The sequence below is a fragment of the Rhinopithecus roxellana genome, chromosome 5, assembly GCF_007565055.1.
Source record: "Rhinopithecus roxellana isolate Shanxi Qingling chromosome 5, ASM756505v1, whole genome shotgun sequence".
Lineage (NCBI taxonomy): Eukaryota > Metazoa > Chordata > Mammalia > Primates > Cercopithecidae > Rhinopithecus > Rhinopithecus roxellana.
This window is the reverse complement of record NC_044553.1, coordinates 14,597,759-14,619,953: the sequence shown is the minus strand read 5'-3', so window position 1 is coordinate 14,619,953 and position 22,195 is coordinate 14,597,759. Positions and strand designations below refer to the sequence as shown.

Genomic DNA, 22,195 nt, shown 5'->3' with positions numbered 1-22,195 from the left:
AAATAAATAAATAAATAAGCACATGTCCATGGCACTCATTATCCTGGGGTTTGGAATGCTGTAGATGCCATTTCTCAGTACCAAAGTAAAACTCATGAACTATAAAAGTTTAAAATAAAAGTTTAAAAAGTTTTAAAAAAGGACTGCATTCTGTAAAAATTAATAAAATTCAATAAGCAGATTAGTTGTTGACACATATTAAAAATAATATGTGACAAGGATCGCTAGTTGCCTAAAATAACATTTAAAATTTTTCTTTAAAGGACTGTGATAATAAAGGGAATGTTTTTGACAAGATAAAATACCTGTATAAGGGAATCCAATATTAAAGTGGCAACTGATTTCTCTTCATTATCTTGTTCAAAAAGAATTTCCACAACTGAATCTCTAATGGGATTTGAAAAAGAGAGCTTTCTGTTGGTGTCACATATTATTACACAGAATATACCATGATTTCCATTTACATAGTATTTTTAAGTACCAATACTACATTAACAAAGAATAATTATTAAAATACAAGTTGTTCTCATTTGTAAATGGAGAGGATAACAATGCCTGCCTCAGGGGTTGAGGTGAAGATGCAATGAGTTAATAGAACAGGGTCTGCCTAAATTATTAGCTGTTACTATTATTATGTATACATTTACATTTATTTTGTGTCCAATTATAACTCCCCAAACCTAAGAAGAGAAAAGAAATAGTATTCTATAATAGTAAGATTCAACAAGCAGATTAGCTGGTGATACAAGAGATTTATAAGCAACCACCCCCCCCATTTCTTTTTTAAAATAATACAAGGATCACCAGTTGCTTAGTAAAATATCCATTTTCCAGTTTATTCTCAAATTAAAATAACTCTATTACTTTTTGGTAGCATGAGGAAGATCTTTGTGGTGATGAAAGAGTTCTATATCTTTAAAAAAATTATATGTATTATATTTAAGGTATACAACATATTTTGATATATATATACACACACACACACAGTGAAGTAATTACTACATTCAAGCAAACTAACCTATCCATCACCTTCCATAAGTAGTAAGAGCACCCAAAATCTATTAGCAAAATTTCAGTATAGAATACAGTATTACTAACTAATGTCCTCATGCTGTACATTAGATCTCTAGGCTTATTCATCACTCATAACTACAGGTTTGTGTCCTTTGACCCTCTCCTCATTTCCTTCCCCTCTCAACTCCTAACAACCACTGTTTTACTCTCTGTTTCTAGATGTTTCACTTTTTTTTTTAGATTCCACATATACAAGTGAGATCAAGCAGTATTTTTCTTTCTGTCTGGCAATAGTTCTGTATCGCCATTGTTGTAGTGACTGTAGAAATCTATGTATGATAAAATAACACAGAACTGACATATACTTTATGCCAATGCCAATTTACTAGTTTTGATATCATATTATAGTCATATAAGATGTTTAACCATTGGGAGAAACTGAAAGGGTATATGGGACCTCTCTGTATTATCTTTTACTACTGCCTGTTAATCTGTAGGATTTGAAAATAAAAAAAGATAAAACTCAATTTTTAAGCTGAATATACTGTGCCTCCAACCCGTCCCACTAGTTAAAACACTGTATTTACCAGCCTCTGGCCAGATGCAATGGCTCATGCCTATAATCCCAGCATTTCAGGAGGCTGAGGCAGTGCAGGGGAATGGCTTGAGGCCAGGAGTTCAAGACCAGCCTGAGCAGCATAGTGAGACCTCGTCTCTTAAAAAAAAAAAAAACAGTCTTTCTTGCAACTAGATGTAGTTAAGCACCAGACAAGGAGATCGAGGCAGAAGTAGTATGTCGGACTTTTTTTTTCCCTTTTGAGACAGAGTCTCGCTCTGTGCAATGGTGTGATCTCGCATCAGCCTCCCAGATTCAAGTGATTCTCATGTCTCAGCCTCCCAAGTAGCTGGGATTACAGGCCTGTGCCACCATGCCCAGCTAATTTTTTGTATATTTTCAGTAGAGGTAGGGTTTCGCCATGTTGGCCAGGTTGGTCTCAAACTCCTGGCCTCAAGCGACCTGCCTGCCTCAGCCTCCCCAAAGTGTTGGGATTATAGGCATGAGCCACCGTGCCCGGCCTATGTTGGACTTTTAATTAAGAGTTAAGCACTTTCTTCTTTCCCTTCTTAGGACTACTTGCTTAAAACAAAAACATGGTAGCTACAACTCCAGCAGCCATCCTGGACCTCAAGGACAAGGGCTACATCCCGGAGATTAAAGATGGAAAGATGTTTGGGTCTCTAATATGAGACGATAATATCATCCCTGGATGATCTACCTCTGAACTTCTTTTCTTTTAATTTCACATTTTTTGAGATAGGGTCTTGCCCTGTTGCCCAAGCTGGAGTGCAATGGCACAATCTCGGCTCACCACAACCTCTGCATCCCAGGCTCAAGCAATCTAACAGCACTGGCATCCCAAGGTGCTGGGATTATAGGTGTGAACCATTGCGCCCAGCCTTGAACTTCTTTTAAATGAGAGATAAACTTCTAACTTGTTGAAGACACTATTTTCAGGTTTGTATAACTGTGGCCAAACCAAATCCTAACCAGTACAATACAAAATTATGCACATACAGGTATAAACTCTATTTTTTATAAAATCGGGATATTATGCATAACTATTTTAAAGCGTTGAAAAATTCTTTTCAAAACATAAAATCCTCTTCATGAGACTCAATCTACTAGCTAATTCTTTCCACTTCACCACTAAAGTATACTAACTGAGGCCTACAGTATGCTGAATGGGCATAGCTGCTCAGGCCCTTGCCACTATGCCTGCAGACTTCTTCCACCAGTTAAGCTGCATGCTTACAAAGATCCACTCTTCTATTTCCAAATCTTTTGTCAGCTGATTCGATATTAAAATTATATAACTTAACAATTGTTTCTTTTTTTTTTTTTTTGAGACGGAGTCTCGCTCTGTTGCCCAGGCTGGAGTGCAGTGGCCGGATCTCAGCTCACTGCAAGCTCCACCTCCCGGGTTTACGCCATTCTCCTGCCTCAGCCTCCCTAGTAGCTGGGACCACAGACGCCCGCCACCTCGCCCGGCTAGTTTTTTGTATTTTTTAGTAGAGACGGGGTTTCACCGTGTTAGCCAGGATGGTCTCGATCTCCTGACCTCGTGATCCGCCCGTCTCAGCCTCCCAAAGTGCTGGGATTACAGGCTTGAGCCACCGCGCCCGGCCAACAATTGTTTCTTAACCAATGAAATATTAAGGTAGAAAACAAGTTGTTCTTTCCATGAATGTGAAAGCTTTGGAAAGACAAGTTAGTTTTTAAAAATATTTGTAACATAGGTGAGACAACTGTAAAAGTCTAGAAGAAAATAACTAGATGGATTCTGTAAATAGTAGAGATGGGGTTTCACCATGTTGGCTAGGCTGGTGTCAAACTCCTGACTTTAAGTGATCCGCCCGCCTTGGCCCATCAAAATGCTGGAATTACAGGCATGAGCCACCATGCCCAGCCAACTAGATGGATTCTGTACCAAGACTGATTCCTAGTAACTTTAAGCTCTTACTGTACTTAGAAAAAGAACAACAAAGCTGGAAATCATAAATTATGATTTACTGGTTATTATAATTTTAAGTCAGAACTCTATAAGTAGACTTAGCCTCAAAGAATAGGTCTTGGAAAAACATAAATACACACAAATTTTAAGTTAAAATAAAATGTTTAGTATACGATTTTTTACAATGGTCCTTTACTTTAAATAACCCTTCTTTTGCTTTAGCAACCAACTACTGGTCAGTATTGTGTCTAATTAGAAGGTTTCAATGGAACTATACCTTTTGGCAGAAACAACATGTTAGGCTGGGCACGGTGGCTCACACCTATAATCCCAAGCATTTTAGGAGGCCAAGGCAGGCGGATCACCTGAGGTCGGGAGTTCGAGACCAGCTTGACTAACATGGAGAAATCTTGTCTCTACTAAAAATACAAAAATTAGCTGGGTGTGGTGTGCATGCCTGTAATCCCAGCTACTCGGGAGGCTGAGGCAGGAGAATTGCTTGAACCCGGGAGGCAGAGGTTGTGGTGAGCTAAGATCACACCATTGCACTCCAGCCTGGGCAACAAGAGCGAAACTCCACCTCAAACACACACACACACACACACACACAAAACACAAAAAACACGTTAGTAAACATAAATAATTGAGTTTGGAATGTGAGACATACTGGCTTCCTTCATTTGCAATGCATTTTCCTATTTTTTTGGAACCAATGATTCCATGTTGATTGAATTTCCTTTTTTTTTTTCTTTAAGAAAATAGAGATGGGGAGCTGGGGACGGTGGCTCATGCCTGTAATCCCAACACTTTGGGAGGGCAAGGCGGGAGGACTGCTTGAGTGAAGTTCAAAACCAACTGGGCAACAAAGTGAGACTCCATCTCTACAAAAAAAAATTTTTTTTTGAGACGGAGTCTCGCTCTGTCGCCCAGGCTGGAGTGCAGTGGCCAGATCCTGGGGTCTTACTCTGTTACCGAGGCTAAAGTACAGTGGTACAATCATAGATCACTGTAACCTCAAACTCCTGGGCTCAAGTGATCCTTCCACCTCAGCTTCCTAAAGAGCTAGGACTATAGGTGTGTACCACCATGCCTGGCTAATTAAAAAACATTTTTTTTTTTTTTTTGTAGAGACAGTGTCTCAAACTATGTTGCCCAGGCTGGTCTTAAATTTTTGGGCTCAAGATATTCTCCCACCTCTGCCTCCCAAAGTGCTGAGGTTACAAGTGTGAACTACCAGCCAGGCACGGTGGCTCACGCCTATAATCCCAGCACTTTGGGAGGCGGAGGCGGGTGGATCACCTGAGGTCAGGAATTTGAGATCAGCCCGGCCAACATGGTGAAACTCATCTCTGCTAAAAATACAAAAATTAGCCGGTCATGGTGGTGGGCGCCTGTAATTCTACCTACTCAGGAAGTTGAGGCAGGAGAATCACTTGAACCCAGAAGGAGGCTGCAGTGAGCTGAGATCGTGCCATTGCACTCCAGCCTGGGTGAAAAGAGCAAAAACTCTGTCTCAAGAAAAAAAAAAAAAACCAAGTGTGAACTACCATGCCTGGTCTCTGTATTTCTTTAAATAGTTATCTTCTTCTTTAGACTGAGATCCAATAAACAATCAGGAAAAAATTTTAAAAAGTAATTTAATAAACATAACTTAAATAGGAGATTACAATGATATAAAAATAGCTAGCAAAAAGTACTACATTCTCACTCTTTCGCTACCCTGACCTACCGTCTTTAACTTCCATATATTTATGTTCATTCTTTCAATACTTCAAGCTGTACATTAACTCAAAGCCTAATAGGACATTCAATATGTTACATAATAATAATTTTCTGTGAATCTTCTGACCTTATATTTTACAAGGAAACTTTTACAATATAAATTTTATAAAGTTGCATTATAAACAAATGTTATATTGTTACTAAGATGATTATGTCAGTCCTTAACAACAACTTATATTGGATCATCAGACAGAATAGTCAAATCAATAAACGGTGAATTACTAAGTCCTAAAGACTGAGTATATTTGGAAAAATGCATTCTTTCTAACAAAAAGTTTTAAAGCAGGAGTCAGCAAATATGGCCTGAGAATGAAATCCAGCCACCACCTGTTTTTGCAAATAAAGTTTTACTGGAACACAGTCATGCTCACTCATTTTTTTTTTTTTTTTTTTTTTTTTTGAGACGGAGTCTGGCTCTGTCACCCAGGCTGGAGTGCTGTGGCCGGATCTCAGCTCACTGCAAGCTCCGCCTCCCGGGTTCACGCCATTCTCCTGTCTCAGCCTCCCGGGTGGCTGGGACTACAGGCGTCGCCACGTCGCCCGGCTAGTTTTTTGTAGTTTTTAGTAGAGACGGGGTTTCACTGTGTTAGCCAGGATGGTCTCAATCTCCTGACCTCGTGATCTGCCCGTCTCGGCCTCCCAAAGTGCTGAGATTACAGGCTTGAGCCACTGCGCCCGGCCTCATTTTTTTCATCATGCTCACTCATTTAAATATTATCTATAGCTAATTTTGTGTTCCAACTACAGAGTTGACTAGTTGCAATAGAGACCATATTGACCCATAAAGCTTGAGTTATTTATTTTATTTTATTTTATTTTTTGAGATGGAGTTTCGCTCTTGTTGCCCAGGCTGGAGTGCAACGGTGCGATCTTGGCTCACCGCAACCTCTGCCTCCCGAGTTCAAGCAATTCTTCTGCCTCAGACTCCTGAGTACCTGGGATTACAGGCATGTGCTACCATGGCCAGCTAATTTTGTAATTTCAGTAGAGACTAGGTTTCTTCTTGTTGGTCGGGCTGGTCTCGAACTTCCGACCTCGGGTGATCCGCCCACCTTAGCCTCCCAAAGTTCTGGAATTCCAGGCATGAGCCACTGCGCCTGGCCAAGCCTGAGCTATTTACTATCTGGTCCTTTACTGAAATATTTTGCTAACCCCTGTTTTAAAGTGTCATAGTTCCTGCCCCACTTCAAAGAATGGCTAGTTTCATGAATTGAACTAATTCTCAGTTACCTTGATAAATAGGAGATAATATATTTTTTTAATTTTTAAAAATTTAAAAAGCTGAATAGGCAGGGCACGGTGGCTCATGCCTGTAACCTCAGCATTGTTGGAGGCCAAGGCAGGCGGATCACCTGAGGTCAGGAGTTTGAGACCAACCTGGCCAACATGGTTGAAACCCTGTCTATATTAAAAAATACAAAAATTAGCCAGGCATGGTGGCAGGCACCTGTAATTCCAGCTAGTTGGGAGGCTGAGGCAGAATTGCTTGGACCCAGGAGATGAAAGTTACAATGAGCCAAGATAGTGCCACTGCACTCCAGCCTGGACAACAGAGCAAGATCTTGTCTCAAAAGAAAAAAAAGCTGAATAAAATAAATCATGAATAATGAGGCTTAACAATAAACACTTAACTGTTAAAATGGCAATAGTGAAATAAAGGCTCATACAAATATTTTTAAAAGCCAAAAGTTTATTTTCGTTTACTACTTTGCTCATTAAAATTAAGATCTAACCTGATTGATCCAAGGACATGTAAAATCTTCTCTCCATCTAACGGATAGTCAACATTTGGGGGTGGGGAGGGACGCTGAAATATAAATATCATAAACATAAGTCCACACATGTTGTAACCTTTGCAAAAAGACTTTTTTTTTTTTTAAACTTACCTCATTATTCCCATCAATATTAAATTTTGCTGCTTGGATTTTTAGTCCTCGCTTCAGATCACTTACAAAGCAAGTACGCACTTAAAAGAAGAAAAGGAGACCTTGTTATGGCTAGTTGATTACAATTGAACAGAGTGAACCTACACTCCAGTTAAAACAATTCTATTCAAGTGAACATGCTAATCATCTATTCCTTTGGATTTTATAAACCCTATTTCCATCTTTAGTTAGCTAACAGTAATTTGTTCATTAAAAAATCTGTTTTGGCTGGGTGCAGTGGCTCACACCTGTAATCCCAGCACTTTGGGAGGCCGAGGCAGGCGGACCTGAGGTCAGGAATTCGAGACCAGCTTGTCCAACAGGGCGAAACCCCGTCTCTACTAAAAATACAAAAAATTAGCTGGGTGTGGTGGCGGGTGCCTGTAATCCTAGCTGCTTGGGAGGCGGAGGCAGGAGAATTGCTTGAACCCGGGAGGCAGAGGTTGCAGTGAGCTGAGATCCTGCCACTGCACTCCAGCCTGGGCAACAAAAGTGAAACTCTGTCTCAAAGAAAAAAACCAAACTAGAAAAAAACAAAACAAAACAAAAAAACAACCTTTTTCATTGACTAAAGTGTCATAAGACATGTTGTACATTCATCTTGTATAAAACCTCATTTTTAAAAAATTATCTTTAAAGAAACTGTTGTTTGACATCTCTTATACAAGGAGAACCACAACAAAAATTAATTTTACCATCATAAAAATGTAGTTATTCTAACTGAATGGTATATTTTTTTTTTTTTTTTTTTTGAGACGGAGTCTTGCTCTGCCACCCAGGCTGGAGTGCAGTGGCCGGCTCTCAGCTCACTGCAAGCTCCGCCTCCCGGGTTTACGCCATTCTCCTGCCTCAGCCTCCCGAGTAGCTGGGACTACAGGCGCCCGCCTCGTCGCCCGGCTAGTTTTTTATATTTTTTTTTTTTAGTAGAGACGGGGTTTCACCGTATTAGCCAGGATGGTCTCGATCTCCTGACCTCGTGATCCGCCCGTCTCGGCCTCCCAAAGTGCTGGGATTACAGGCTTGAGCCACCGCGCCTGGCCGGTATATTTCTTTAAACCAGATTTTCTTTCTCCCTCTCTCTGATTCTTTTTTTTTTTTTTTTTTTTTTTTTTTTTTTTTTTTTTTTGAGACGGAGTCTTGCTCTGTCGCCCGGGCTGGAGTGCAGTGGCCGGATCTCAGTTCACTGCAAGCTCCGCCTCCCGGGTTCACGCCATTCTCCTGCCTCAGCCTCCCGAGTAGCTGGGACTACAGGCGCCTGCCACCTCGCTCGGCTAGTTTTTTGTATTTTTAGTAGAGACGGGGTTTCACTGTGTTAGTCAGGATGGTCTCCATCTCCTGACCTCGTGATCCGCCCATCTTGGCCTCCCAAAGTGCTGGGATTACAGGCTTGAGCCACCACGCCCGGCCTCTCTGATTCTTTTTAAGGAATCTTGTTGTGAAAAGATGTTACCAAAAATAAATTGGAAAAAAAAAGAAATAAAATTAATAAATATCTTGATTGGTCAGAACACAATGCCAATTTTTTTTGACAGAGTCTCACTCTATTGCATAGACTGGAGTGCAGTGGGGCAATCTCAGCACACCGCAACCTCCACCGCCCGGATTCATGCGATTCTCATACCTCAGCCACCCAAGTAGCTGGGATTACAGGTGCACGCCACCATGCCCAGCTAATTTTTGTATTTTTAGTAGAGACAGCATTTCGCCATGTTGGTCAGGCTGGTCTCGAACTCCTGACCTCAAGTGATCCACCTGCCTTGGCCTCTAAAAGTGCTGGGATTACAGGCATGGGCCACTGTGCCTGGCTGGTACAATGCCAATTTTTGCTCTTAGTTGCAATGTAACACTCTTAGTTTTGGGCTTTTTGTAATGATTGTTCCTCATTAGCACACCCCAACACTACCACTTTCTTTCTACTGTATCACTTTACTTTTTGTATGTCGAAAACTTTTTCTTTTAAAAATTCTATTGCAAAGTAGTTTTTATAATGAGCTGCTTAAAATTATTTCAAGGTAGTTAGGGAATACTTTTTTTAAAGTAGAGACAAAATTGATGTTAAATGCAAGAAATTCGACAACTTGGTTGTATTACTCGTAAAGCATGTTAGCCATATACATTATGAAAAGAATTATGCATAATATATATGATATAATGCATATTGATATGATATATATATTATACACAATTCTTTTCATAATACATTATGTAGTGAATTTCATTCACTAATTCAAACCACATGTGTTGAGAATCCACAATATGCTACTATGCTAGATAGTGAGCTAGGCGCTAAAGCTACTTGTATGTTTTATATTTTATTCAAGTTCTCGTGACTATCTAAGCAAAGTAAATACCTAGCCTTGAGATCTTTTTTTTGTTTTTGAGATGGAGTCAAGATTCCCTTGCCCAGGTTGGAGTGTAGTGGCGCAATCTTAGCTCACTGCAACCTCTGCCTCTGGGATTCAAGTGATCCTCCCACCTCAGCCTTCCAAGTAGCTGGGACTACAAGTGTGTACCACCGTGCCTGGCTAATTTTTTGTAGTTTTATTTTTACTTTTTTGAGACAGAGTTTCACTCTGTCATCCACACTGGAGTCCAGTGGCATGATCTTGGCTCACTGCAACCTCTGCCTCCCAATTCAAGATCACACAATACAATGAATATGTGTATGCTGCATGTTAGTTTTTGTTTTTGTTTTCTTTTGAGACAGTCTTGCTCTGTCACCCAGGCTGGAATGCAGTGGTCTGAACTTGGCTTACTGCAGCCTCCGCCAGGAGATCCCAGGTTCAAGTGATCCTCCCACCTCAACCCCTCTAAATAGTTGGGACTAGAGGTCTGTACCACCACACCTGGCTAATTTTTGTATTTTTTGTAGAGACAGGGTTTCATCACATTGTCCAGGCTGGTCTTGAACTCCTGGGCTTAAGTGATTCACCTGCCTTGGCCTCCCAAAGTGCTGGGATTACAGAGGCTAGCCACTACACCCAGCCTGCATATTTGTTTTTAACAGAAAGGGTTTCTACTGTACATACCTTCAGCAACATGCTTTCTTCCTTTACATTATGGACCTTCTTCCAAATCAATACTCTAGCTCTTCTTTTAATAGCTACATAACATTCCTTATAATGAAGTTACCAAACTTCATGCAATAACCCTTTTTAGATGGGATGCACACTTCGAATTTTAATAAATATGCCAGATTGCTTTCCAAAAAGGTTAGTTTGCAATCCTTACTACTAATAATAAACATTCATTTTCCTACAATCTCACTAATACCAGATGTCTTTCAAATTTTTGCCAATCTGATGTCTCCCTGACTAATGGTAGAGTTAAACATCGTTTCACAGGTTGGAGGCCATATGAAAAGAAAACACTCCACATCGTCAACAATTGTTATATCATGGAGGATAGAAATGGAAGAGAGGAAAGGAAACCATTTTACCTGAGATATTTCTGTATTATTTGAACTACTATAATAAGCAGTACAAATGATTGAAATTTTATAACAAATTGAAAAGAATTTAGGTAATTAAAACACATAAAAGATATTAAGTAATATAATGGAAAGCAAGATGTATTTTGTAGCCGTAGCTCTAACCCTACCTACTTGTGTGACACTGAACAAATAACTGAACATTTCAGAGCCCCAACTGTAATAGATTATCTCCGGCTCTCATTTAACTCTAAAATCCATTACTGTCTATCTATTAAGCATCCTAAATTATTAACATTAATGACATGCCAAGTATTGAAGAAGATTATATTTTAAATGTATTTTATTTCAGTGAACAAAAATACTAATTTGAACATTATCATAGTAATTCACTCTAGCAAAGTAGAAGCAATCTCACTTAGGTGAATCCAATGTACTGTGTGGTACTTTGGTCACAATTTTGGAATGTTTTAGAAAAATGTATAAAGAAAACTAGAGTAAAAAACATTATACTAATCAAACCAGTAGCTTTCTTAAGCAATTTAACTGTTCTTTCACACTGCAAAATACTAGGTTCCCTGAACCCTGTATACTCTATACAATTCAGAAGCTGCTTCAGTAACACGTCATCACTATGCCACAGCTTCCCTACGTGTGAAAAAAAATTAGAATTTGTACTTAGAGTATCCCATAGTCTACGTATTAAATACTTTTAGGATAGTATATTATGAATATATTTTCTAGCTGTCTGTTTAGAAGCATATGCCCTCTAAACTAACACTTAAGGATGAAAGGGACAAAAACGAGAACTTACTTTACCTTTAATGTCCTCTAAGACACCTTCTGGAACTGAACCTAAAAAAAAATTTCATTTAGAATTATAAAACTTTAATAATAATTAAAAACAGTCTATTAAATTGCCTTCACATTTCTATTTTTCAATTTAGAAAAAATTTTAAAAATACAACTACTATAATTTTCTTAAAAAGTCTAACAGAAAAATTTAATTTTGTTTTAGGGAAGAAATACCATCACTCAAAGCCAAGACAAACCATGGAAATCGAAGCAAAAATTTGAAGTTTCAAGTTTATCCTTCCAGTGATAATAAACAGTTGTCAGTAATGTGCTAACATATTTTTTAAAAGTACCACACACATGGCGGGCGCCTGTAGTCCCAGCTACTCAGGAGTCTGAGGCAGGAGAATGGCATGAACCCAGCAGGCAGAGCTTGCAGTGAGCCGAGATCACGCCACTGCACTCCACCCTGGGCAAAGAGAGAGACTCTTTTAAAAAAAAAAAAAATGTACCACACACAGTCTTTTGATCTTTTCCTTCAAGGTAAAGGTGACATTTTAAAAATGAGTGAGAAAGTACCTATTCATTCTTTTTTGAATTAGGTTCTAAATACTAAATGAAAGAGGCTCATTCAAAGTTCACCTAAGGATACCAAGTATATCTATCTTCATGCAATACAGGGAGCCTTTGGAAAGTGAATGTTTGGATATGTTACCATTGTTATAAAATTTAGTTGCCAAAAATCTGTCTCAGAAACAAAATTTTCTAACCTAAAGTCTTCGAAACTAAGAATTTTTAACCTTGGGGCCAGGCGTGGTGGCTTACACCTGTAATCCCAGCACTTTGGGAGGCCAAGGTGGGTGGATCACCTGAGGTCGGGAGTTCAAGACCAGCCTGACCAACATGCAGAAACCTCATCTCTACAAAAAAATACAAAAAGCTGGGTGTGGTGGTGCTTGCCTGTAATCCCAGCTACTCAGGAGGATGAGGCAAGAGAACTGCTTGAACTCAGGAGGAGTGTGGGGTAAGCTGAGATCGTGCCATTGCACTCCAACCTGGGCAAAAAGAGCAAAACTTCGACTCAAAAAAAAAAAAAAGAATTTTTAACCCATTGTGAAAAAACATGTAAAAATATTTTCATTGATTTATAAGAATAAATTATTGGTATCAGAGAAGATAGACATCTACAGCTGAAAATAAATCATTTAATAAGCATAATTATGGCCTTCTTCCACCTGGATCTACATTTGTTGTCAGCTATAACTTTCAGTTCTGAGAGCCATTAAAATTAAGTATTAAAATCAGGTAAACTTAGAAACCACACCATTAAAATGTTAAGCCATAATTTAAAAAAAAAAAAAGCACATTTAATGTTTAGTTATATGGCAAAAGATTTTTACCTTTAGTAAGTATAACTTTAGAATTATTTGTTATTTTACCTTTACTATCTCATCCTTTCCAAAGGCTTACTTTTGTGTTTCATAATACAGTAACACTAGTACATACATAGTTTATAAACAAACAGACATACTATGTTATAATATGTTCAAAGTTTTATTTTACCTGTGGGGCCAGTACATGATAAAAAATTTTTGAAGATTTCCTATCTTTAAGTGTTAAAATTTATCAAGAGGATAAAGATATGCCAGAAGATTTAATCCTGGTTATAAATAGATGAGAGAAATGTAACTTGACTGTAAGAACCTGCAATTTAAAAATAAGTGCAAAAACCTACGGCATTCCACAACTTCAATGCTCTCTCCTGGAACATTTATATAAATTTTAACATGTGTCAAAGAAATCTGGTAATATGAGAAACTATTTTCTTTAGGCAAATGTAAGGCAGGCCTGGAAATAAAGAGTTTAATTTAGCTAAGAGTAGATGCTGCTTTGGGAAGGAGCTCCTTAATCATAAGGAGCAAATAATCATAAGGGGCAAATAATCATAACTATTTAAATTTTGCAAGTAAAGAATAGAAATAAGAGGCATTCCCTGGCTCTAGCTCTAAAAAATCACTTACATTTCAGTTAGGAAAATAAGAAGCATAACATGTTGGTATATAGTTTAAACTGTACATTTTTCCAATCGGTGTACTTAGTTTAGCCTTTTTGAATTACTAAGATATATTCAATTTTAAACTAAGTTCTAAACAGTAAATGAAAGAGGCTCATTCAAAATTCACTTAAGGATACTCAAGCATATCTTAGACTTACATGTAATCTTTGCTAAGAACCTGGAAAAGAGACATTTTAAATTCGTGTGCATTTTCTTTTTTTTTTTTTTTTTTTTTTTTTTTGAGATAGAGAGTCTCCCTCTGTCACCCAGGCTGGAGTGCAATGGCTCGATCTCGGCTCACTGCAACCTCCACCTCCCAGGTTCAAGCGATTCTCCTGCCTCAGCCTCCCGAGTAGTTGGGATTACAGGCCTGTGCCACCATGCCCAGTTAATTTTTTTTTTTTTTTTTTTTTTTAATGTAGAGACAGGGTTTCACCATGTTGGTCAGGCTGTTCTCGAACTCTTGACCTCCAGTGACCCACTCACCTTGGCCTCCCAAAGTGTTGGGATTACAGGCGTGAGCCACCGTGCCCAGCCATATTTGCATTTCTGATCCTACTAAGTGGGTGCTTTGGCAAATATTTATATGATTTGATTCCACAATTTTGTAGGACTGCATGGCTATCACAGACTCAGATTGTGAGGAGTATTAAAGGGAAAGGTTAGAATCAGTACAAGGTGGACTAGAAAAAGAATATCCAAGAATGTATCACTTAAAATTTTATGGAAATATTACTGGGTTTAAAGACCTTTACAAAGAACATCTTGGGATGCTATACTGAATTTATTATCTTTGAAGAACTTTTATAAATTACCTGTCACCAAAATATACTAAGACATCACAAAGTTATCTGGAATTTGAAAGCTATAATTGGATCTACAGAATGAAAAATGCTATTAACTTAACTATCAATAAGGAACAACAGGAAAACATAGGTATGCCTAAGTGTCCCGAAAATCTGGCTTTCCAACATAAATTCAATGCCCCAGCACTATACTAGGTGCTACAGATTGAAAAATAAATAAGACAGGGATCCTCAAAGTCTCCTGGGGGAAACAAGCAAGTGAACACGCAAATGAGAATGTGTCATATGTGCTATAATAAACTACTGCCGAGGGCTTAACAGAGAGGAGCAATTTATTCTGCTTAGGGAAGATGAGGAAGGTTTCACCGTTAAGGTGACATTCCAGCTGAGTCATGCAGAGGGATCAAAAACCCAACTAGGCAAAGAAAAACATCCCAGGGAAAGAAAAAGAATAAATGAAAGCACAGGGTTGTGCTAGGACTCACGGTGCCTCGACAACTGTAAGAAATTTAATGAAGATTTAATAAAGAACAAAAGATAAAGTTTAGTGATCTAAGGATAAGAGGTAGAACAAACTCAGATTTTGAAGAAACATTTATATCCAATAGATAATTTGGATTTTAACTTGTAGGAGCTTACAAAAATTCTCAAGCAAAACAGCAATGTAGTCATATTTATTTTGTGAAAAACTGGCAGGGCATGGTGGTTCAGGCCGTAATCCCAGCATTTTGGGAGGCGGGGGCTGGTGGATTGAGCTCAGGAGTTCGAGACCAGCCTGAACGACATGGCGAAACCCCATCTCTACAAAATTGTACCCCCCCAAAATTAGCTGGGAGTGGTGGCTCGCGCCTGTAGTCCCAGCTACTCAGGAGGCTGAGATTGAAGAATGGCTTGAGCCCAGGAGGTGGAGACTGCAGTGAGCCAAGATCACACCACTGCCCTCCAGTCTGGGCAACAGAGTGAGATCCTGTCTCAAAAGCATAAAAATATTTTGTGGAAAGTTATTCCTGGCAACAGTGTGAAACAGACTGAATCCATCCAGAGAGTAGGCTTCTGTAACAATCTAAGCAAGAAATGAGGGCCTAGATTAAAACAATGTCTTTGCTCTCAAGTGTTCAATGGTGTGGAAGGTCAAAAAAAAAAAAAAAAAAAAAAGAAAAATGAGATCTGAGATTTCTGAAGAAGAACTGAAAGGCTATGATAACTCAAATTTTGTAAAATGGGAGACAAGGAAGATGTTATTATCTTTATCTAATAATTGAAATGAATTTGAGGAAAGACATAATGTGTTCACTTTTGGAAATCTTAAGTTTGAAGTGCCTAGAGACATGCACAGTCTCTAATAATCAGTTGGAAATATGAGTATCAAGTTCAGAAGAGGGATCAGGCCCAGTGACACATTTGAGAATCAACAGCATGCAGATGTAGAAGTTGTGGGAGTAGGTAAGATCACATTGAAAAAGCCAGTAGAGAAAAAGAAAGAACAAACACTAGATCCCTAGTGGAATACCAGTAGAGAAAGCAAGAGCAGAGGAAGCCGGAGGAATATTTGGGGAAGTAATAGACAACTACTAAAAAAAAGAATCCTGAAAGCCAAGGAGAAGAAAGCATTCAAGAGTACATGATGATCCACAGTATCAAAAGTTCTGGACAGGATGACTAAAATCAAACTATTGAATTTGGTGATTAAAAGTTCAATGGTGAGCTTATAGTTGAAGCAGTGCCATCAGAGTGGCATGGGGAGAAAAGAGAATAATCATGCAATGGAGCAAAGCCTAAATTATAAGTTGAAGAAATAAAAATAGAGTGTAAATCACTCCTAAACCAATTAAAATGAATTTACCCATGACTGAGGGAAGGCTCTGTTCTTTAGCAGCACTTGTGTCAACAGTACATTGTTCCAACAGTTGAGTTTCCAACTCTCTGAAATTTAAAAAAAAAATGTTACTGGAATTAAAACATTGAAACTGATATTCTTTTCTTATTTCATACTTTTAACTACATAATAAAATATTATGCTTTTTTTTTTTTTTTTGAGACAGAGTCTTACTCTGTCACCCAGGCTGGAGTTAAGTGGTGCAATCTTGGCTCACTGCAACCTCCACTTCCTGGGTTCGAGTCATTCTCCTGCCTCAGCCTCCCGAGTAGCTGGGATTACAGGTGCCCGCCACCATGCCCAGCTAATTTTTGTATTTTTAGTAGAGATAGGGTTTTGCCATGTTGGCCAGGCTGGTCTCGAACTCCTGACCTCAGGTGATCCACCCGCCTTGGCCTCCCAGAGTGCTGGGATAATACAGGCGTGAGCCACCACACCCAGCCCAATTATTATGATTTAAATAAAAATGATCTTCTTGCCAGGCACGGTGGCTCACGCCTGTAATCCCAGCACTCTGGGAGGCCGAGGCGGGTGGATCACTTGAGGTCAGGAGCTTGAGAACAGCCTGACCAACATGGTGAAACCCTATCTCTACTAAAAATACAAAAATTAGCCAGGCGTGGTGGTGCGCACCTGTAGTCCCAGCTACTTGGGAGGCTGAGGCAGGAGAATCGCTTGAACCCAGGCAGTGGAGGTTGCAGTGAGCTGAGATCATGCCTCTGCACTCCAGCCTGGGTGACACAGTGAGACTCCATCTCAATAACAGTAATAACAATAAAGGTCTTCCCCAAGACATAAGTTTACCTATGTAATAAACCTGCACATGTACCTCTAAACTTAATAAAAGTTAAAAAATAAAAATAAAAAATAAAAAATATACACAATGGAGTGCTATTCAGCTATAAAAAAGAATGAGATCCAGTCATCTGCAACAACACTGATGGAACTATAGATCATTATGTTAAGTGAAATAAGCCACGCACAGAAAGACCAATATTATATGTTCTCACTCATTTGTGGGATGTAAACAGCAAAACAATGGAACTCATGGACATAGAGAGTAGAAGGATGGCTACCAGAGGCCAGGGAGGATAGTGGAGGGATAAATGGGAGGTGAGGTTAATTAATGGGTACAAAAAAATAGAAACAGTAAGACCTACTATTTGATAGCACGACAGGGTGACTATAGACAATAACTTAATTGTACATTTTAAAATCATGTAAAGAGTGTAATTAGATTGTAACTCAAAGGATAAATGCTTGACGGGATGGATACCCCATTCTCCATGATGTGCTTATTTCCCATTGCATGCCTATATCAAAACATCCCATGTACCTCATAAATATATACACCTATGTACCCACAAAATTAAAAATTAAAAATTAAAAAAACTGGTTTATTCTTAAAAAAATCAATATACTCAAAGCAAATAGAGGGTGGAATAAATAAAATTCACTGTCCATTTATCACAAGCCCTCTATTGATCACTGATCAACAAACAGATTAGCAACTGTTTTTGTGACACAGGTGAAATGAATATGTTAAATTCCAAGAAACTTACTTGTGAAGAGCTTTTCCTCCCAGGGGTAGTGCTCCCCAACAATTTAGAACTGGGATTCCTTCATATATCTATAGAGTAGTCAAGGATACTACTATTTTAGGTGATAAAATGTGGTTTCCTTGATATTTTCCTCACCTTCTGCAGTATTGTTCTAAATATGCTTTAGTGACAAATTTTTATTTCTTATTTTTAACATAGTTACGGAAAAATCAAAGAGTAAGTTTTTTTTTCTTATTCTTCATCAAAGAAAACAATAAAAATACGCATATGCACATGACCATGCACAATTCATTAGATACAGCTGGGGCATCTGATAAAAGTAGCCACTAGGCCTGTGTAGCTACTTAATACGTGAAATATGGCTAGTCTGAATTGAGATGTGCTCTAAGACTAAACTACATACCAAATTTAGAAGGTTTTAATACCAAAAAACCCCACTAAAATACTTCATTATAATTTTTGTATTGATGGAATATTGGAGTATTTTGAATATATTGGGTTACATAAAATATACTACTAATTTCATCTTTTCTAGTGCCTTTTAAAATGTGGCTCTTAGAAAATTCTATTTACTTTTTTTTGAGACAGGGTCTTACTCTGTAGCCCAGGCTGGAGTACAGTGGTGCGATCTCGGCTCAGGACAACCTCCACCTCCCAGGTTCAAGTGATTCTTGTGCCTCAGTCTCCCGAGTAGTTGGGATTACAGGCATGTGCCACCACAGCCGGCTAATTTTTGTATTTTTCGTAGAGATGGGGTTTTGACTAGTTGGTCAGGCTGGTCTCAAACTCTTAGCCTCAGGTGATCTGCCCACCTCAGCCTCCCAAGGTGCTAGTATTACATGTGTGAGCCATGGCGCCCAGCCTAGAACACTCTAAATTACATACATGGTCCACATTATATTTCTACAGGACAGAGTTGAGGGAAGTAAACAATATTTACTGTGTGTTTGCTAAGTATATTGGTAAGAGCATCAGCTTTGGAAACAGACATGGGTTTATATCCTGGCTACATGTTCATAAGAAGAGGAGTCAACTACCCATCCCAACTCTCAATATTCTCATTTATATAATGAGAATAATACTACTCATGTTGCACAGTTAAGAATGAAACACAAAGTACTTTACACTAAAAAACACTACTGCTTGATTAAATTCCTTAGAAGTTAATGATTCTTAATTTCCTTCCATGAATATTTTTTCTAATAAATATACATGTAGATCTCAAAATTGCAAGAGTCTTACATTCATGCACGTCAACATCCTTTTCAATAAAGCAATGTCCACTACGACAAGTCTAAGAGATGCTTATCTATACTCCGCTTAAATATTTATAATGGAAAGAAATGTACTAGTTTATATGGTCAGTAATTCCATTCTGGGATAGCTTGAATTACTAGTAAGTTCTGGCCTATGGTCAATGACATAAAAACCACAGCACGTACTAAGAAAATTACTATGTGCCAAATCCTATGTATGCTAAACACTTTATATATATTACGTCACTCAACTAACACAACTCTTCTATGAGATGGAAATATTATAATCCCCAATTTATAAAGAAACTGAAGCCCGAAGAGATTAAGCTACCTGACCAAGTAGTAAGAAGCATAACTTGAAATTTGCACTTACTGTGTATTTGATTCTAAAACCCAAGCTTGTAAACACTAAGGCATACTGCCTTCATGAAAGCCTCTGGAGACTAAAAAAAAAAAAAAAGAAAAAAAAAGAAAAGAAAAACGTATTTTTCTTTTTTTTTTTTTGGAGGCGGAGTCTCGGTCTGTTGCCCAGGATGGAGTTCATGTCATTCTCCTGCCTCAGCCTCCGGAGTAGCTGGGAATACAGGCGCCAGTGAGCTCTTCAGCTATTGAAATCTTTCTGGATTGAATGTTCTCATTTCAGTTTCTCCAATTACCCTTTGTATGATTTTTTTCTTAAAACTTGACTATCCTAGTCAACTTGACACATCCTGATTTTTCTTTTAAAAACTGAACGTAATATTCATGAGGTATACTCCTGGAGTATATCCTGGGACCAAATGATAGTAACTTCTACAAAAAGTAAATTTAAGTCTTACAATCCTGTGAACTTTTTCCACATTGAAATTCATATTTGTACATAGTAACCTAAAATAGTTCAGTACAATACAAATCATTTGTAATTAGCCTAATTATTTTAGTTAAAGTAGAGTAAAAACTCCAAAGTTGGCTGGATGACAAAAAAGATATGGGTAACACCAGGCTTTCCCTATATCCACAATCTAGGACCATGGCAGAATTAATTCCAAGCGTCAGAAGAGCCATTAGATGACTTGGAGCAAGCAAGACGGATGGAACCTAGAAAATAACGAAATCAAAACAACAAAATCAGAATGAGTGTCATTATTTGAAGGTATTTGCCTTATATTCAAATATATTTGAAAAAATTCACAGGAACATTATATTAACTTATTTGTTGATACCTACTCCACCATCTTATGAGAGTAATTAAGAACTAGTTTGTTGATTTATATAAATTCACTCAATAACCAAAATACACTGTAATAAAAACAGCTCAACTGTTTCATTCCAAAATGACAATTAAGAGGCATTTTTCTTTATTCTTGTCCTCTTTTGGAAGGGAAAATTGAAGGGAATAAAAGAAGAGGTCTAGAGGTCGGGCACAGAGGCTCATGCCTGTAATTTCAGCACTTTGGGAGGCTGAGGCGGGTGGATCACCTGAGGTCAGGAGTTCGAAACCAGCCTGACCAATATGGTGAAATCTCGTCTCTACTAAAACTACAAAAATGAGCTGGGTGTCATGGCATCTGCCTGTAATCTCAGCTACTAGGGAGACTGAGGCAGGAGAATTGCTTGAACCCAGGAGGCGGAGGTTGCAGTGAGCCGAGATCATACCATTGCATTTCAGCCTGGGCAATAAAGCAAGACTCTGTCTTAAAAAAAAAAAAAAAAAAAAAAAAAAGAGAGAGAGAGAGAAAGAAGAGTTCTAGAAACATAAATTTAGAGGAAGATGCTAAATTAAAAAAATAGAGAGATGCCCTTACCATTAAGATGAAAATAGAGAAAAAAAATTCTTTATTATCTTTATTTGCAAAGTTTGTAATATAAACTACATAATTTTACTTTTTCTTTTTTATTTAAATTTTTATTTTTTTCTTAGAGACAAAGTCTTGCTCCATTGCCCAGGCTGGAGTACAGTGGTGCAATCACAGCTCACTGCAGCCTCGAACTCCTAGGCTCAAGCAATCCTCCCACCTTAGTCTCCTGAGTAGCTGGGACTATAGATGCATGCCACCACATCTGGCTAATCAAACTATAATTGGCAGTTAAAGTTAAACCAAAGAACACAATATACAAATAGTTGGCTCTGTGCGACATTTTTTTCAGTAAGAATTTGCCAGATCTGGTTGCATCCCAAATACTAGATATTCAATCAAAATATGAGAGTCCATCATAATTGAATGGCAGACAAAATAATGGCTATATTTCCCTTATCTAAATAGATAAAGCAGGTATTCCAGTCATATAGAAGATAAGGATATTAACACAAACTCTAATTATAAATACAGAGAATATTCCACTTTATTCAGATAACAGCTGACACAACTTCTTGTTTTGCTTTATGTTCTCCCTACTGCAAATGAAATTCCTGGACTCATGACATCAGTAAGTACTGGAGGCTATGCAACCTGATTCCCTGTACCTGCTTTACAAAACTACAACTTAGAAATATTAAGTGCCTTTACCTCATAAAGACATTGTGATTTTTGGTATTAGGTATGTTTTGAATTCAGTAGAATGTAAGAAAATACATTTATATGTGCTAAATTTCTTATATACTTAACACATATAATCTTTCATTTTCCCTTGCTGATAAAACCTAAATTTCAAGGCAGAGATTAAAAAAAATTTGAATAATTAAGATTCTGGTCTATGAAATACACTAATCTTAAAACATATTCTTGGTCATAAAATAATCCTGACTCCTATAAAATCAAAGCTACAGGTAATACTACTTATATCATGAGGCAAGTCTCATCCCTGGCATTACTGACTTACTCTAAAGGAGACACTGAATATTCCATTTCAAAGGAATTTGAAGCCTAAAATGACAAAATTCAGAACAGTATAACTAAACAATGGAAGCTAGAAAGATCTGGAAGAAACACATCACAAAGTCCACAGCACAGAATATACCTTTTAATTCTGAAAAAAAGTCCCCAAATAGAAAAACCTATATTAAAATAAATAACAAACAGTAATAAAAAGAAATCTCCAATTATGTAAGTGTTGGATGAAATGCTAAAGCATGAAATAACCACACAAAGGAAGAAAATAAATGGCCAATTTGAAGAATCTTCTGTCATCTGGTTCCCCAACTACACTGTGTGCCATATAAAATAAAAGAGACAAAATATGAAGGCTTTTATTAGTTTAAGT

General features: G+C 38.0%; 1 protein-coding gene across 1 annotated transcript in view; it reads right to left on the bottom strand.

The window, feature by feature from the left end:
• The window catches only part of ACTR10 (actin related protein 10), a 35,796-nt gene that overhangs the window by 4,383 nt on the left and 9,218 nt on the right, over nt 1–22,195 (bottom strand). Inside the window, exons 5-11 of the mRNA XM_010357689.2 lie at nt 19,985–20,092; nt 17,760–17,827; nt 16,165–16,244; nt 11,484–11,519; nt 7,196–7,275; nt 7,043–7,116; nt 306–387 (exon numbers count right to left, since the gene is read on the bottom strand). Coding sequence (XP_010355991.1) covers nt 306–387; nt 7,043–7,116; nt 7,196–7,275; nt 11,484–11,519; nt 16,165–16,244; nt 17,760–17,827; nt 19,985–20,092 — 528 coding nt within the window. The remainder of the gene's footprint in view (nt 1–305; nt 388–7,042; nt 7,117–7,195; nt 7,276–11,483; nt 11,520–16,164; nt 16,245–17,759; nt 17,828–19,984; nt 20,093–22,195) is intronic.